The sequence below is a fragment of the Eremomyces bilateralis genome (assembly GCF_010015585.1).
Source record: "Eremomyces bilateralis CBS 781.70 unplaced genomic scaffold P152scaffold_3, whole genome shotgun sequence".
In the NCBI taxonomy this organism is placed as follows: domain Eukaryota; kingdom Fungi; phylum Ascomycota; class Dothideomycetes; order Eremomycetales; family Eremomycetaceae; genus Eremomyces; species Eremomyces bilateralis.
Genome location: NW_022985069.1, coordinates 110,559 through 125,017, shown reverse-complemented (window position 1 = coordinate 125,017; position 14,459 = coordinate 110,559). Strand labels below are relative to the sequence as shown.

Below are 14,459 nucleotides of genomic sequence, written 5' to 3'. Positions count from 1 at the left end.
ATCGTATCTCAATGTCTTCATGAGTCATGGGTCAAGAGAACAGCCTCTTCGGCTAGATGTGTTGAGACAGGTAATATAAAAAGCCGAAGCCTCTTGATAATGATTGAAGGTCAACAGAGACGGACCACAAGCCCATCAAGTCTTGAACCAGCCGTTCAGTTCCCATTGGCCATTCTCACCTTCATAGTTACTAGTCACTTTGCGGTTCTCCCTCGCTCTTTTGGCAATTCCCTTCTCCCTTCGCCGCAGCAGTCACTACCAGTGTCCGCTGGAGATGGGAGAAACTATATCGTTACACTGAAGCCTGGAAACTCCGTCGAAGCGGCCGAATTCGATATAGTCAAACCTCTTTACACCTACAACTTCGAAAAGTTCCAAGGCATTGTAGCTCCATTGACTGCTGATGAAGCAGCAAGGATATCCGCCGACCCTCGAGTAAGCAGTATCGCTCCTTGAGACCACTGTAAACGTCTAACCCACCCATTAAAGGTTGCCAGTGTTCACATCGGGGGTGACGGCATTGCGAAAAAGACTCGCATTTTGGGTATCGAGTTCTGCTATGAACTTGATTGTCAAGGAGCTTCGATACCGGCTGGCATTCAGGAGGCCATCAACCATTATCAAGCCAATCGAGATTCGCTCTGTAGGAAAGGAGGTGTCCTTAGTTTGTCCGTCGGCATTTCTAATTACGGCTGGCCGGAAGAATACGGATACAATAATCCCGAGTTCGATGCAGTCAATGCCGCTGTAGAGCAAGCCTACAATGCTGGTAAGTAAAGGAGACCAAGGTGCTAAACCAACTAATCTTGGGTATAGGATTATTCGTTGCCGCCGCTGCAGCTAATGCGAACCTTTCCGCGGAGTATTTCTCTCCAGCCGCATCACCGTACTCATGCACGGTGTCGGCATCGGATATACAAGATGTGAGGCCATTTTGGGCGAACTGGGGCCCACCCGTCGATGTTTTCGCGCCTGGTGCCCAGGTTCTATCTGCTTGGATTGGGCCCAACAATGACGAAACCGTGAGTTCTTCTGCAACATGTAGATGCATTTGTTGATTCCTTGGGTGCTGGCAATCGAACTATAGGCGATTGCCGATGGAACATCCATGGCCACTCCTCACGTCGCCGGTTTGGTTGCGTATCTCCTTGGGGAACCCCTGGGCTGGCTCCAGGAGCACTTTGTGCAAGGATCAAGTCGCTTGCGACAAAGAATGTTGTTGAGTTGGGCGATATTGACCGATTTCCTACGACAAGCGATGTCGCTTACAACGGTAAGATCACGAAGTCTTTGACATTCGGGGAGGCGCCTCGGCTGACATGATTCCGTTGAACAGGATTGTAGCAAGAATAGAGGCAATATGAATACAATAGGCAGTCATTCTCATCCGCATCCGCCTCCAATCCCAATAAAAAATCAAGGCAACGACAGTAAAGGGGATCTTACCTAAATGACGAAAAAGAAACCTTCGGCAGTCTGGATTCATGACAGTCCTTCTCGTAGTTGTACTCTCTTGATACGCATGGACTGAACCCGGAGAGGACATGCTCAGATAAAGCATGTACCCAGTAGCACAAATCAAGGTTTTGAACCCTCGATTCGAATTAGCGAATAATTATTAGCCTGGCCTGGTCTGCCATAAACTCGACCTGGGAAACTCTCTCGACTCTCATGCAGTGGATCGATCAAGTATGCATAGATGTCAATCGATCTAGACTCAGGTACTGCAGAAACTTGCTGTTCAGTCGCAGTTTCCTGAGGGTTCGCAGCCGACTTCTCAGGAGGTGCTGTCATTAAATTCCGACTAACCGTTAATTACTGGGCTTTTTATAGCATACTCAGCAATGCCAGGATCAGAGTGCCGCATGTCCGCATCACGCATGAGGCATGAGCCCGCATGACGGCATGAGCCAACCTGGCACGTCAGCTGGCCCCCTATTGGCCACACCCCCCATGTCGGCTACCCCAAAAGAAATCAACTGTACTAACCAAAATATCCATAACGAGTCGTCAGACTGCACACCTTTCGGATTGATACCTTACAGAAGAGATTAGTGGCCATATGGCCTAACGATAGGTGAAGTTGGTATGTTGTGTTGCCGTAGACGCACACGCGAGGCTACACAAGGGAGTCGAGCAATATGTAGGAGTAGTTCCTCTCCTCTTTATCTTCTTTCTTTTCTTCTTTCTTATCTTTTGTTTGGTCCGATACTACTATACGGAGTAACTAGAATACTATAGCCGTGTTCTAAACGGTTCCCCTTGTACGCACTGTGACAGCCTCTAGTATTCGTCCAGTCTCCAGTATTCGTCCAGTCTCCAGTATTCGTCCAGTCTCCAGTATTCGTCCGGTCTCCAGTATTTGTCCGGTACTAGGAGGCCTATATATAGGGAAATATATATATTGGCCTAACGGCGCAGTAGTCTACCTCAATTCTGTTCTTAATCTCGTACCTGCTAAGAAGCTTCTCTTTTCCCGACCTCGACCAGAATGAGCAAGACTTTCACCATTTTCGGTGTGACTGGGCAGCAAGGCGGTGCTTTAGTCCGGTACTTACTGCGAAACCCCGCATTTTCCGCTATATATCGGCTACGAGGCGTCACGAGAGATGCTTCCAAACCCGCGGCGGTTGAGCTTCGTAAGCGGGGCGTCGACATCGTCGAGGTATGTGCCGTAAAGCCTCAGGATCGGCGCCATCTGGCTAACGCCGGCTCCAGGCCAACCTGGACAAACCGGACACTTTAAGAGTTGCCGTGAGAGGATCATATGCAGTGTTCGCAGTGACAAACTGGATGTCCCGGCTCGAATCTTATTCTTTGCATACTAATTGGTATTCAGATTGGGAAACCGCCCAGGCAGCCGTTGAAGTAGCGCAAGGTAAAGCTCTCGCAGACGCCGCCGTTGAGGAAAAGGTCGAGTTCTTCATCTGGTCGTCCCTTCCACCTATCGGGATTCCCCATTTCGACAGCAAGGCCGAAGTCGAACGGTATATTCGGACCCTCCCCCTCACGAGCGTCTTCTTCATGCCCGGATGGTTCATGCAGAATTTCCAGTCGGTCACAAAACCTCGTAAGATCACCGACGAGAAATACGTCCTCGATCCGATCATCCCGTCCGCTACGGCCTCGACACGTGTGCCTCTGATCGATATCGAAGATATTGGAAAATACCTGGCTCCAGCCCTTCAGGATCCTCCTAGATACAATCACACACGTCTTTTTGCTGCCACGGCCTTTTATACTCTTGCCAGAATCTGTCGGGTCTGGACCGAGTGTACAAACACGGAGGTCGTTTTTGAAGGCGCTGACCATGCAAAGAAATCGACAGAAGCACAAGAGGAGGGACTTTCTGAAGACCTTGGATCTGGTAATCTAAGCTATTACGGTGCAGAGGGGGAGCAGGGCGTCGAGTGGACCATTCGTCAGGTACAAGAGAAGTTGACCACATGGGAGGACTTCGTTAAGGACCATGAGCCATGGTTCTCCTAGTCTAAGACTATAATAGTGGACTAAGAGGTGCCAGAGGCAGACTGGATCATCATATCTATTAGGCGAGCGTTAATTCTATAGAGGTTTCATCTTAGATTAGCCCCAGCATCTCCAGATCTTCAACATTTACTCGCCGGGAAAGGTTTAAATATCGTGTAGGTTTCATAATTATGCCAGTGAACAATGATCCTTCTGTGCTACATAATATGCGTATGACCTCAATAGTCAACTCGGAATGTGTCTCTTCCAAACAACAGCAGCTCGGATGGCTCTCTTACAACTTCGTCTCTAAGTAGACCCGGAAACCACCCACCTCTCATTTCCACTGGTGGACTCTCAGCTTTGAAGGGTGTCAATCAGAGTAGTTTCAACAATAAGTTTAAGAGAATCTAGTAGCCACATAGTCTGCAAAGTCTCCTCTTGGATCGCATTCCAACCCGCTTCATCGTGAAGATGGACCAGCCCCGAGACTGTGTGAGCGCAAATCTTAACAATCTCGCGTCTAGCTTGAGTTCGTGTTGATGTAGCATTTTCTGCTGCCCCATCGTGTCGTGAATCACTGGTTATGAATGAGCCATCGGCGAGGGCAGCACTCGCCAAACGTTGCGCTTCTGTGTTCGCCGGGGAAGATGGGGGGTGATTCCCGTTCGACCCGCCATTCATCGTCGCCGTTGAGGTCGTATGAGGGAGCGTCTGATCGGGAGCGAACCGGCCGAGGCTCTGATGGACCTCTGCGAGTACTGTGTTGAAGGATATTCCAGTGATGCAAGGATGGTTCGAGAGGGTAATCGTGGTTCCTCCTAGGATGAATTCTTCCTCGTCTAGAAATATGAGACGAAGCGTGGCTGGAGGCGGGCCAAAGGACGCATATGTCTGGATCGGGACGCTGGAATATGGTTGCGCCATCTGGGGAGAGTTTCGCAGGTTCGGATCGAGGCTCTTCGTAGCCGGTTAGCAGAGGTGCATTTTACAGCGCATAGGACATCTCCTTACCAGTGACACAGCAGTTGATGGCTCCTTGGCAGGTGTTTCGTCAATGGAAGGCTGTGGATCGACAATATCTTCTTTGGATCTTGCAGCTTTTGCATTCCCTGACTTGCGTGCTACCAGAGCGTACTGTCGTTGGCGCTCGTTCGTGACCATGCGACGAAGGAGGGGGGTAATAAGGGAAATGATCTTGTTACCGTCGTGCGGCCAAATCCACTTCCTATTGTCGTTATCGTTGACCCCAAAGCCGACGCCGTCCCCAGCCTGGTCTTCCGTGCACGCGTTCGGGCCAAAGAATTTGTCACCGGACCCCTCGTTGAGAAACTCGCGGACGCAGTTGAAAAGTCGTAGCCGGACAATATCAGTGTCGCCTTTCCCTCGTTGGCCAACACAGTCTTGCCGCTCCGGATGCGCAGTGTCAAGCATGTACTGCTTCGCAGCAGCTTGGAGGTGAAGGAAATTGTCTGGTGTTAGCCGTAGTGAGCTGTACAGTTTGGACATAGGCGGACGGGTGTATTTCTTCGTCGATACGCTGGTTCCCCGGAACAAAGCCGCAGCACTATGTACTCCAACAACACGGGCTTCTGCTAACACGGATGCTGGGTACGCAGTAGTAGCTCCGTCGTCTGCGTGTCCCAACCTCTCGTCGACTTCAGTCGAGCTGCTCTTCTGCCTCTTTCGACGCCCTGCACTCCCTCGCGTCGCGCTGGGCGCTTCCGCAGTCCCTTCTGCTGCTTCAGATAGTCCTGTTGCTCTTTTACGCTTCACCCCAGCCTGAGCGGTTTCAAGCGGTACACCTTGCTTTTCGCCTGCTGTATCGCGATGGCCGCCGGCGCTCTTACGATTAGCCCCCCCTTGCTCCCCCATGTCATTCTCTTGACCGCCCACAGATTCCATGACCTTCAGTAGTCCAGCGATATTGCTGTTGAGCGCACGATCTGCATCACCTTGGTTCTGTTCTACGAAAGCGGCATCGTTACCATACAAATGGGTATTAGTTTGGTCGGCATGCGGTGGTAGACCATAGGCTTCATCACCACAAGAGTAAGGGCCTTGGAAACCATTAGGAAGGTCATAGTAAGGTGCTGTTGGATTTGGGCCGGTTGTCTCTGGGGTACAGCTAGTCATTTTGCCCAAAACCTGCTCGAGAGGCCTGATTTAAATGATTCAAGGACGGAGGCACAGCACCGAATGACGCAAGTGAGCGCGCATTGAGAACTGTCAACCCCTACAATTTCTAGTCAGCGTCCCCAAGCTGGTTTATGCGAGACAGTTCAGGACTACTTCAGAAGTCTAGCAAGAGAAATAGATGGATGTAAGGAGTACTTACGAAAAGTTCAGGGGTTGAGAGCGCCTGGCAAACAACTCGCATTGTCACTTGTCAGTAAATTACTGACAAGCTGTTTGTATCGTTGGCGATGTTTGCTGGAATGCAAAACATTTAAATGCGGCAGTGTGCAAAACGCGGGTGGAGTGGAGTCGGAGTCGGAGAAAGCCGAACTCCGACATCTCCGACCTCATGTCCAGACTCGAAATGGCACTTCGTCCTGAATATGAGAAACGACCGAGAGCATCTTGTTCGCGGTGTTTATAGAATTCAGTTAGGCTTCAATGCCACCAGCATGATATAGAGTCAAGACAGATTATTCCACTAGCAACGCCCCTTAAGGTCCACGCCCCAAGAGATATGTAAGTATAAACAGTCATGTAATCTCCCTCATAGTCTATCCGTATTTCCTTTCCCCAACTCCAGATCAACGTGTCTTCCTTCTACCCGAAGTATGTATCCATGTCAAGGTAAGACAAATCATCCTCCAACAGATTCATGATCACCTGGTTCTCGGGATTGCTAGTCATGCTCATCCGCTGGTCTGGTCCTGTGACGGGACCATTGGGCCATGTCGCATTGCCGATGAAGCCTGGCGTTAGTTCTAGCGCGTTCAAATAGCGGTCGAACTGATCGATTCCCCATTGGTTGTTGGTCTGCTCTGCGCCTACACCACCACTCATTTGCTGCTGCACCAGAGCCCCGCTCCCTGCCTTCTTTGCCTCCACGTACGTTTTCGCGACGTGGTGAAGGACGGAACAGAGCTTGTGGAGTTTGGCGCAGACTTCGGTTTTCTGCACGGCAGAACCGAAGGAATTGACGAAGCCATGGAGCAATGCCAAGTCGTGCTCATCCGAGAAGGCTATGCTGTGGCAGAAAACAACGATGAACGGCGTCAATGGCGCATTGATAATTGCACTGCCGAAGTTAGTAGTCCGTATGAGAGTGTACAAAATTGATTCGCTTACAAGTTGAGGTAAGTCGACCACACGTCTTCATGTTTGTGTTTCTCGGAGATCGCATTATGAGAAGCAAGTGTGCTTCGCGCTGACTCCAGACATTCCTTATTGACGAACCCCCGGCTGTCTCCTGGAATAGCATAAAAGATGAGAGTTCTTACTATATGTCTGGAGACCACCGTCGACGATAGCAAGAGTTTGATAAAGTCCGGTCCCTCGCTGCTGGACTTTTCTATCTGTAAAGCAGTAAGTAACAGGCAAATCGAGATGGCAGGGCCATCCAGATAGCGCTTACGGTAGTGGCCTCGAGTCCTACTTGCTCAAGATCTTGCGCAAGTTGGACAGCGGTACCTATCCGCCTGTCGGTGCTTTGTTTCAAAGCTCGAGGGCTGTACAATTCTTCATAGACGCGCCCTTCTATATTTGACATCTTTACCCAAAAGCCGATCTTATCTATCCAAATGTCCTTCTCAGGGATGCCGAACCGAACTGGAGGGGTAATATCTACGTCAAAGTCCTGAATAGCAGGAGGTCGCCCGAGGCGAAGTGATAACGATTTGTCCGTGATGTAGGCCGACCAAAAGGCGATATGTTTCGTGGCTCGCACCTCGATTGAGTCGTCCGTCATGGTGGAAGCACGGTGGTAGCCCAGCATCATGCATAGTCGAACAGCGGCAGAGTTATACGTCCAGGTTTGGTTAACCCGTCCGTTTTCCATAGAATCCGAACTCTGTAGATGGTTATCGGAGCCGTTCCGCAAGTATTTAAAACGGATGACTTACTGCGATAAGCAATGCGTCAATATATTCTCCAGTGGCGGGCATATTCAACGGCATCTCATTCAGGCTCTTTTGGAAATTGGCGCGAAATTGCGTAATACACTTCTCAAATGTTTCCTTCTCTATTGGGTCATTGGTCATCCATGCTTGCTCTTTGCAAAGATACGCTAGACCTCCGTGAACAATGACAGATGTTGCTACATCGACCATGAACGGGTCGAAGTACACCGCCTTGCATTTTTCGACGAACACGGGAATTGACATGTGAGGGAAGCAGCACAAAAAAGCGAAACTGAGGGTCCCTATTGTTCCTAAGGTCAGTATATGCCTCTAAGCATTGCCCGATTATCATACTTTGGAGTCTTCTGAGAATTTCTAAGACGAGGTCAATAGGAGGAAGCTCCTCGCGACTGATGCCAACGTTGGCGATTTTGCCGAGAAACGGTCGGATTTGGGGCTGTCTCTGTCGTTCAACGATTTGCTGGAGATTGTAAAGTGCCGCAGTCATCTCCGGATTCTGGGAGGTGTAGGGACTGCTTGCAACTGCATCTTTGAGGAAATTCTGCGCGATTATTGAGTTCGCGTTGACGGAGAGCTGTCCACCGTATTCGACGGGCTTTTCAGGAGACGGTTGGGCATTTGGGGTCAGGTTTGAGCTCGACTGTGTTGGAGTCAAGTATCCCGTTCCCGCTTGCGACTTATTTGACTTCCGGGTACTTGATGAATCAACGAGTGATTGAAGGAGCCCCTCGATGCGGTTTAGCTTCTCTTCCAGGGAGTCGATCTTTTTCTCACTGCACACATAATCAGGATCAAACGTTAGAATCGGCCAAGGGACGGTATTTACTAGTGAGCGGATATGAGAATCCGCTGTCGCGGTTCTCTTTGCTCGACCGTCGTTCGACATTCGGTGCCTGACGCTTTGCAGTTCGAGCATGGCAACGCCTTATCACAGCGGACCTGACCAGAAAGGATATCAGGAATAATTCACGTCGCTCAGGAGGCCCGAATCGAACAGACCTTTCGGTTTTTGCAATTATCGCACTGCGTCATGGTTAGGAGTTGGCTGGGGGAATAGATTGTGGCAATGCTTACAGCTCGCTGCAAAGTTCCTCCAATGGGCGAAGCATTGGTGGATTCTGAGGGCATGGCTGCACAACATTCCTTTGAGAGATTATAGCATTTATACTAGCGATGCAATGAACGCGGCAGCGTTCGCTTTCGTGATCTGAATCAGCTACTAAGTTTGGATGGAAATACCAATATTAGAACTCGGAGGCCGGCGGATCCGGATCAGAGAACCGCTGAACAGGCAGCAGTGAGCACGCACAGGGCAGGAACGATGATATACCCCTGTCAGTTATTACATCCATGATCCCTGTCGAAAATTTCACCTCCTCCACCGATCGATCCAAATTCTCGATTGTTTTTGCTCGACCCGGTATCATACAGGTATCAATCCTTCAAAACATCTATTTAGGATACTTGAATACCAAATCATGCCGAAAAGAAAGCGTGAAGTTGGGGATGCCGCAACGAAGGCTCCAAATGCAAAGGTTGCCCGCTCCGTCTTGAGCACTGGAGGATTTACATCCATTCAGATCATCACTGGTTCATACAATCGAGTTCTGCACGGAGTGGTTGCACAAATTCCCCTGGCGTCTCAGATTGAGGATGAGACTCCGACCGATGGAGACTCCGAAACCACGAAAGTCTTCTTCTCAGACAGCTTCCTGTTCCACGCCCACTCCTCCGCCCTCCGCTGTCTCGCTCTATCACCAGCCCCTCCCCCCTCCGAGAACCAGACGCAGAAGCGCCTGCTAGCCACTGGCAGCACCGACGAGCGCATCAACATCTACCAGCTCTCCAACGCCCCTCCGTCGACCCTCAAGCCCCAGCTCCCGTCGATCAATGGCGCCACCCTGTCCGAGAACCCGAAGAATCGCGAAGTCGGCAGCCTCCTCCATCACGCCTCGAGCATTACCGCCCTTCATTTCCCGACGCGCTCCAAGCTGCTATCGGCTGGCGAAGACAGCACGGTCGCGGTGACGCGAACGAGGGATTGGACGGTCCTATCGACGATTAAAGTCCCGGTTCCGAAGATCGTCGGGCGCCCCAGTGGTGATACGGCAGGACCGGGCGAGGTGCCCGCAGGAGTGAACGACTTCGCAGTGCATCCGAGCAATAAGCTCATGTTGACTGTGAGCAAGGGCGAGAAATCTATGCGATTGTGGAATCTAGTCACGGGGAAGAAGGCAGGCGTATTGACCTTCGACAGAGCAGTGTTGCAGCAGGCCGGCGAGGGGAAGCATGGGAGGGGGGAATGTAGGAGGCTAGTCTGGGATGAGGAAGGCGAAGAATTTGCGGTGTGCTTTGAGAGAGGCGTCGTTACCTTTGGCATGGTGCGTATGAACGAGAGTTGCCTTCCATGAGATGTAGTGCTGACAATCAAAAGGACTGTAAACCCAAAGCACGGATTTTGCCCACGCCAATCACCAAAATCCACCAAATCCAATATCTCCCGGAGTCGTTTGGAAAGGTGCTTGCTGTGTCAACTGAGGACGGCCGAGTTATTTTATACTCGACAGCGTCTCCTGATGAGCCCACGGATTCTGCTAGCAACGGAGAAGCGAAGTCGGTCCCCGAAGAACATGTTGCAGAGAAGAAGACGTCTTCTTCCGACCTCCCTAGTTGCGACCTAATCGGGGTTGTAGGTGGGGACTCCATGGCGATCAGTGGACGAATCAAGGACTTCCAAATTCTCGAGGTACCCGGGCAGGGAAAACCGAGTGAGGATCTGATTCTGGTTACCGGTAGCAGCGATGGAACGATTCGGGTGTGTTTAATTTCAAAGACGGACCTATCGGAGCCAAGCGAATCACCTGGCACAAGCGGATCCGAGGATGCGTCTCAACCAGAGCGGGAGATTGGGACATTCCTGGAAAGCTATGAAACCAACCACCGCATCACTTGCCTCAAGGCTTTTGTGATGACTGGCAAGCCGGACGAGGAGGTTGAGGACAAAGAGGAGTGGGGAGGGATAGAGGAGGATGATACCCAAAGTTCCGAGGAGAGCGAATGAACAAGCCAAAAGTCTGCTGCGTATGAATTCCATTGTTCCAAATGCCGAGTTAGTTCTGTCCCTGTCTATAAATTCGTCGTCACCGTCATACTGTTACTATGCACCATCAATACCGGTGGACATCCCTCGCACAACACCTCCAAGTCTCTCAAATACGTGATGCTCGCTTCCTCATTCTCCCCCGTCCCTGCAACCGGGCTGGGCAAGGTGGTAAATATGACCGCCGTGTCCGCGCTCTGAGACCGCATCAACTCGTTCAAGATCATATGCTGCGCTCGACAGGGCAGATCGTTAAAGCTGATGGGAAGCGATTGCATAGTCAGGGCCAAGTCACGACTATATATCGAGGTTTTGCCGTGTGACTTAGACCGGTCTCTCTTGCCATAAGGTCCGTCTCGCTGCGTTGTGCGCTCCCCGTGATCGGGTTGTGGAAGGTCGATGAACGCGATGCTGGGTCCTGGTGCTTGTACGGGGTCTGGCCTTGCTACAGGAGACTTGGGGAACGACGCAGCCGTTGCAACTCGTTCATCCACGGTCGAAGTGTTGGGGGACTCAAACGTGTCTATAAGACTTTCTGGATCGGCTGGACGAGGGGGGCCTTCGGGTTTGATCGCGGATGGATGGACAGCAATATCCGACCCTCTCCTCCCTAGGCCAGTGGATCCAGATGCAGATGGGATTGATGGCCTTGCAGCTGTAGTATCGTAGCGCACCGAGCCGAACCCGCCAACCGTGTTCCGTCGGGAACCAGAAATCCGTGGCAACTCTCTACTGTCTTCTATGCCATTCTCGCTCGCCGCCACGTCTGAGTCGGACAACCCATCGTCATCACTCGACCCGGAGGTGGAGCATTCGCTGGAACTGTCATTCATAAGATTCGGGTCGAGTCGATGGGTCTGCATGCCCATGGTCACTCCTAGCCTGCTCATCTCGCTCATTGACGCGCGCCGTCTCTTCTGAAGTCTATTTCGGAGTCCAGAGACCCCAGACGACACCAATGGATCTCTGCTGTGTTGAAATGATGAGCCAGGCCAATTGGTCCCTACACCGCGGAGGAGGCCTTCCATCTCCGCGAGCTCTTCGCTGGGCGTGATGTGCCCCGACTCGCGCCGTAATCGCACTTGGCGAAGCTCCTGCCACCAGTCTTCGTCATGGAGAACGCCATTAACGGCTGCAAGCTGCTCGGAAGGAATGTCGGTTTTCCCGTTGACAATGACTTCATAGGTGTTTAACGAGCCACATGCGAGCCAAAAGACGAGAACTGTGGCTTCCATCCGAAGGTTAGTTAGAAGGTCTGTTACACGTCTTCGCTCTTCTTCAACATCGGACTCGTACTCGACGAACACGGCGATACGCAGCTTGTATGCCCGTTTCCATGAGGGCACAGTATGCAGAATGCAGCCGAGTTGAAGAATCAAGGTATAGGTATCGAAATTCGTGGTGGTCAAATGCTTCTTCCTCCCCTTTCCCGCGGAGGCAATTTCTGCCGACATCTGGATCGGCCAGAGATCGATGAACTGCTTCGTATTTTGGATTTTTGGCTCTTTCCTAAGTTTGAGCATTCGCAAGGAATCGTCCCACCGATCTGGCTTAGGCGCAGGCAGCTCCAGGTCTGAGAAGCCCTTACCGATGGCCACATTGATCCGGACTTGAAGGAGAAGATCTTCCAGAATCGTGACATAACTGCGTGCGCTAACTGCGCCTTCAAGTCTGTTTGCATCGGTCGGTAGGCTTTCCCCGAACCTGTCCACGCTTGCCTTCCTATTCGGTGGAGTGAGTCGCTCTTGTTCCCTAGTCGATGCGGAGGTTAAAGGATTTGGAGAGGGAATATCTATCAGCTGTTTCTGAAAGTCATTGGTGTTGATGAATCCCATGACCACGACATTTGGACGCATCCCTCCCAGACCAGCGCTCAGGACAAGGTTGCGAACTCCCCATTCAAACATTGGATTGATAGCAATGTTGACAAACGCCTTGATCTTCGAGAAGTCAATGTATTTCGTCCACGTGGCCTGTTGCTTTTTAGCCTCAGGGACTGCAGAGCTGAAGTCGTTCGTCACAATAACGTGACCAAGGATGTATAAGCCACCCTTCTTCAAGGAATTGCAGAATTGGATCAACTTGTACTGTCGACGAGGGTCGTTTACAAGTAGTAGGATTTGCGGCCTCCAAAACTTGACATGCTCTTCGCGTAGCCGCAACAGGTACTTTCGAACTTGGTGGTAGATTAGGCTCTGGCTCACATCGCCCCATGGTTTCGGGTTGGATGCGTAATGGATGACGAGAAACACGAGGGCAAGGAGCCCGATGATACCCGAAGCGTAGAAGCCGTCCACAAAGAACATGGTTACGGCGCTGGCAACGGTGCCTAGAGCGGCAGTTTCCCAATTGAAGTAGTGGAAGGATGGCCGGAAGTTTGGCGCAGAGCTGTGGCAGGTAAGAAGCAGGAACGGAATAGGGGCCGGGCAGGGAACATACCTTATCTTGAGCAAGAAGCAGGCCAGATTCATGACAAGGAATGTTAGGAGATAAGCCATTGTTGTCAGAGAAGCAATCTGATTGAGGTCAAAGAGCATGGTGAGCTGCGCAATAACATAGCTCAGGAAAATAGCAAACGTCGGCTCGTCCTTCTTTTGTGTGCCTTGGCCAAAGATATGCAGTCCAGGAACCAAATTATCTCTCGCAAGCGCCTGAAGGAGTTTTGCGGCGCCAATGAGACCCATTAATGCGCTGAAGAAAGATGATGCAACTTCGCCCATCAAGATCAGAGTGCCGGACCCATTCACTTCCGCAATAACATTCGAATTGGCGTAAAGAGAATCACGGGTGACGGTAAATGCTAAGGAAAGGATCACCAGGGCATAAAGGATGAAGGTGAAGAAAAGTCCATGGAGTGTGCCTTTCGGGATGGCCTTGCTCGGATGCTTCAAATCCCCTGACATGCTGGCTCCAGCGAAGATGCCTCCTGTAGCCGGAAACAGAATCCCAAACACATCTTTCCAAGTCTCTTTGCCCTTCATTTCACTTCCAGCAGCACCTCGAGTGAACTGCGGCAGCAGATTTTGCTCAAACGTCCGCCAACTCAACCCGGTATAACGAATGCCAGCTTCGGGGTCCTCAAACGGCGAGACGAAGAGAGTAGAAATGGGAATGCTAATGGTTGCTACGACCAAAATGATCCACAGCCCATTTGATGCTCTTGCAAACAAGCCGCTCCCAGCAAGACAGATAGTGGTACAAACGAGAAGCACCATACTTCCCCAGAGGTACTGCCACCAGAATCCTTCGGACATCCAATGGCTCCAGTTTCCGGTCTTCGTTCCGAAGTTCTCTTTGAGAATGTCGATCAAACCGACGGCATTCATCCCCGTGTTTAGGATCATGCCAAGGTAGAACACAATGCCGATGCTCCCCCCAAACTCGGGCCCCAAACTTCGAGAGATCAGGTAGTAGGTGCCCCCGCCTCTCACGGTTCCATTGGTTGCGATGGCGCTTAACGACATCGTGGTCAGCAGGTTGACTGCATAGCAGATCACGAGCATGCCAATCGTGCCCAAGAACCCGGTTTGGCCGAGGATAAAACCGAATCTCAGGAACATCAGGATGCTCAGGACATTGAGCATCGTTGGCACGAAAACTCCAGCAAAGGTGCCTAGCTTATCGGAGCCTCCCACTGGGCGCGGCAGGGCACCGACCCTGGGCTTTGGTAGCCTTTTCGTTTTCGCTTGACGTTGCAATTGTACGATGGAAGAGGGGCCGGTGGACATGAATGACTGCGCCTTGCCCGTTTCCTTGCTCTTTCTGAACGGCATCACCAACGCTGCCAAAAGGGACCG

At 51.3% G+C, this 14,459-nt stretch overlaps 6 protein-coding genes across 6 annotated transcripts; 3 read left to right on the top strand and 3 right to left on the bottom strand.

The window, feature by feature from the left end:
- Nucleotides 1-803: 803 nt before the first annotated feature.
- P152DRAFT_370333 (subtilisin-like protein) lies at nt 804-1,150 on the top strand (the record flags this gene model as incomplete). The annotated part of the gene is made up of 2 exons (XM_033675499.1): nt 804-1,022; nt 1,088-1,150. Coding segments are annotated over 2 exons (282 nt in total), but the record flags the coding sequence as incomplete, so codon positions are not given.
- A 1,338-nt stretch (nt 1,151-2,488) lies between these two features.
- P152DRAFT_505301 (NmrA family transcriptional regulator) lies at nt 2,489-3,489 on the top strand (the record flags this gene model as incomplete). Its single annotated transcript, XM_033682428.1, has 3 exons — nt 2,489-2,665; nt 2,719-2,791; nt 2,840-3,489. 3 exons carry the CDS (start codon nt 2,492-2,494, stop codon nt 3,487-3,489), a joined length of 897 nt encoding a protein of 298 aa, XP_033536971.1.
- An 850-nt stretch (nt 3,490-4,339) lies between these two features.
- Nucleotides 4,340-5,885, bottom strand: P152DRAFT_182491 (uncharacterized protein). Its single transcript, XM_033674176.1, has one exon. It carries the CDS (start codon nt 5,602-5,604, stop codon nt 4,441-4,443), a length of 1,164 nt encoding a protein of 387 aa, XP_033536970.1. The 5' UTR covers nt 5,605-5,885; the 3' UTR covers nt 4,340-4,440.
- A 353-nt stretch (nt 5,886-6,238) lies between these two features.
- Nucleotides 6,239-8,749, bottom strand: P152DRAFT_455055 (uncharacterized protein). The gene is made up of 8 exons (XM_033678712.1): nt 8,637-8,749; nt 8,562-8,585; nt 8,389-8,501; nt 7,896-8,335; nt 7,545-7,843; nt 7,058-7,492; nt 6,772-6,998; nt 6,239-6,721 (listed from the first exon to the last, which is right to left on the bottom strand). Exons 1-8 carry the CDS (start codon nt 8,688-8,690, stop codon nt 6,247-6,249), a joined length of 2,067 nt encoding a protein of 688 aa, XP_033536969.1. The 5' UTR covers nt 8,691-8,749; the 3' UTR covers nt 6,239-6,246.
- A 237-nt stretch (nt 8,750-8,986) lies between these two features.
- P152DRAFT_429224 (WD40 repeat-like protein) lies at nt 8,987-11,063 on the top strand. Its single transcript, XM_033677357.1, has 2 exons — nt 8,987-9,943; nt 9,997-11,063. Exons 1-2 carry the CDS (start codon nt 9,041-9,043, stop codon nt 10,621-10,623), a joined length of 1,530 nt encoding a protein of 509 aa, XP_033536968.1. The 5' UTR covers nt 8,987-9,040; the 3' UTR covers nt 10,624-11,063.
- Nucleotides 10,689-14,390, bottom strand: P152DRAFT_389865 (uncharacterized protein; the record flags this gene model as incomplete). Its single annotated transcript, XM_033676007.1, has 2 exons — nt 10,689-13,050; nt 13,102-14,390. The coding sequence occupies 2 exons, from the start codon at nt 14,388-14,390 to the stop codon at nt 10,689-10,691; spliced, it is 3,651 nt and encodes a 1,216-aa protein (XP_033536967.1).
- Between the last annotated feature and the right edge of the window lie 69 nt (nt 14,391-14,459).

What these genes read in the sequence shown, in the direction of transcription:
- P152DRAFT_182491 (XM_033674176.1), bottom strand. Translation starts at nt 5,604, where the DNA reads ATGACTAGCTGTACCCCAGAGACAACCGGCCCAAATCCAACAGCACCT.
- P152DRAFT_455055 (XM_033678712.1), bottom strand. Translation starts at nt 8,690, where the DNA reads ATGCCCTCAGAATCCACCAATGCTTCGCCCATTGGAGGAACTTTGCAG. An exon ending in GAGGAACTTTGCAGCGAGCT is followed by an intron (nt 8,586 to 8,636) that starts GTAAGCATTGCC and finishes ACCATGACGCAG; the next exon opens with TGCGATAATTGCAAAAACCG. An exon ending in TGGTCGACTTACCTCAACTT is followed by an intron (nt 6,722 to 6,771) that starts GTAAGCGAATCA and finishes TAACTTCGGCAG; the next exon opens with TGCAATTATCAATGCGCCAT.
- P152DRAFT_429224 (XM_033677357.1), top strand. Translation starts at nt 9,041, where the DNA reads ATGCCGAAAAGAAAGCGTGAAGTTGGGGATGCCGCAACGAAGGCTCCA. An exon ending in GCGTCGTTACCTTTGGCATG is followed by an intron (nt 9,944 to 9,996) that starts GTGCGTATGAAC and finishes GACAATCAAAAG; the next exon opens with GACTGTAAACCCAAAGCACG.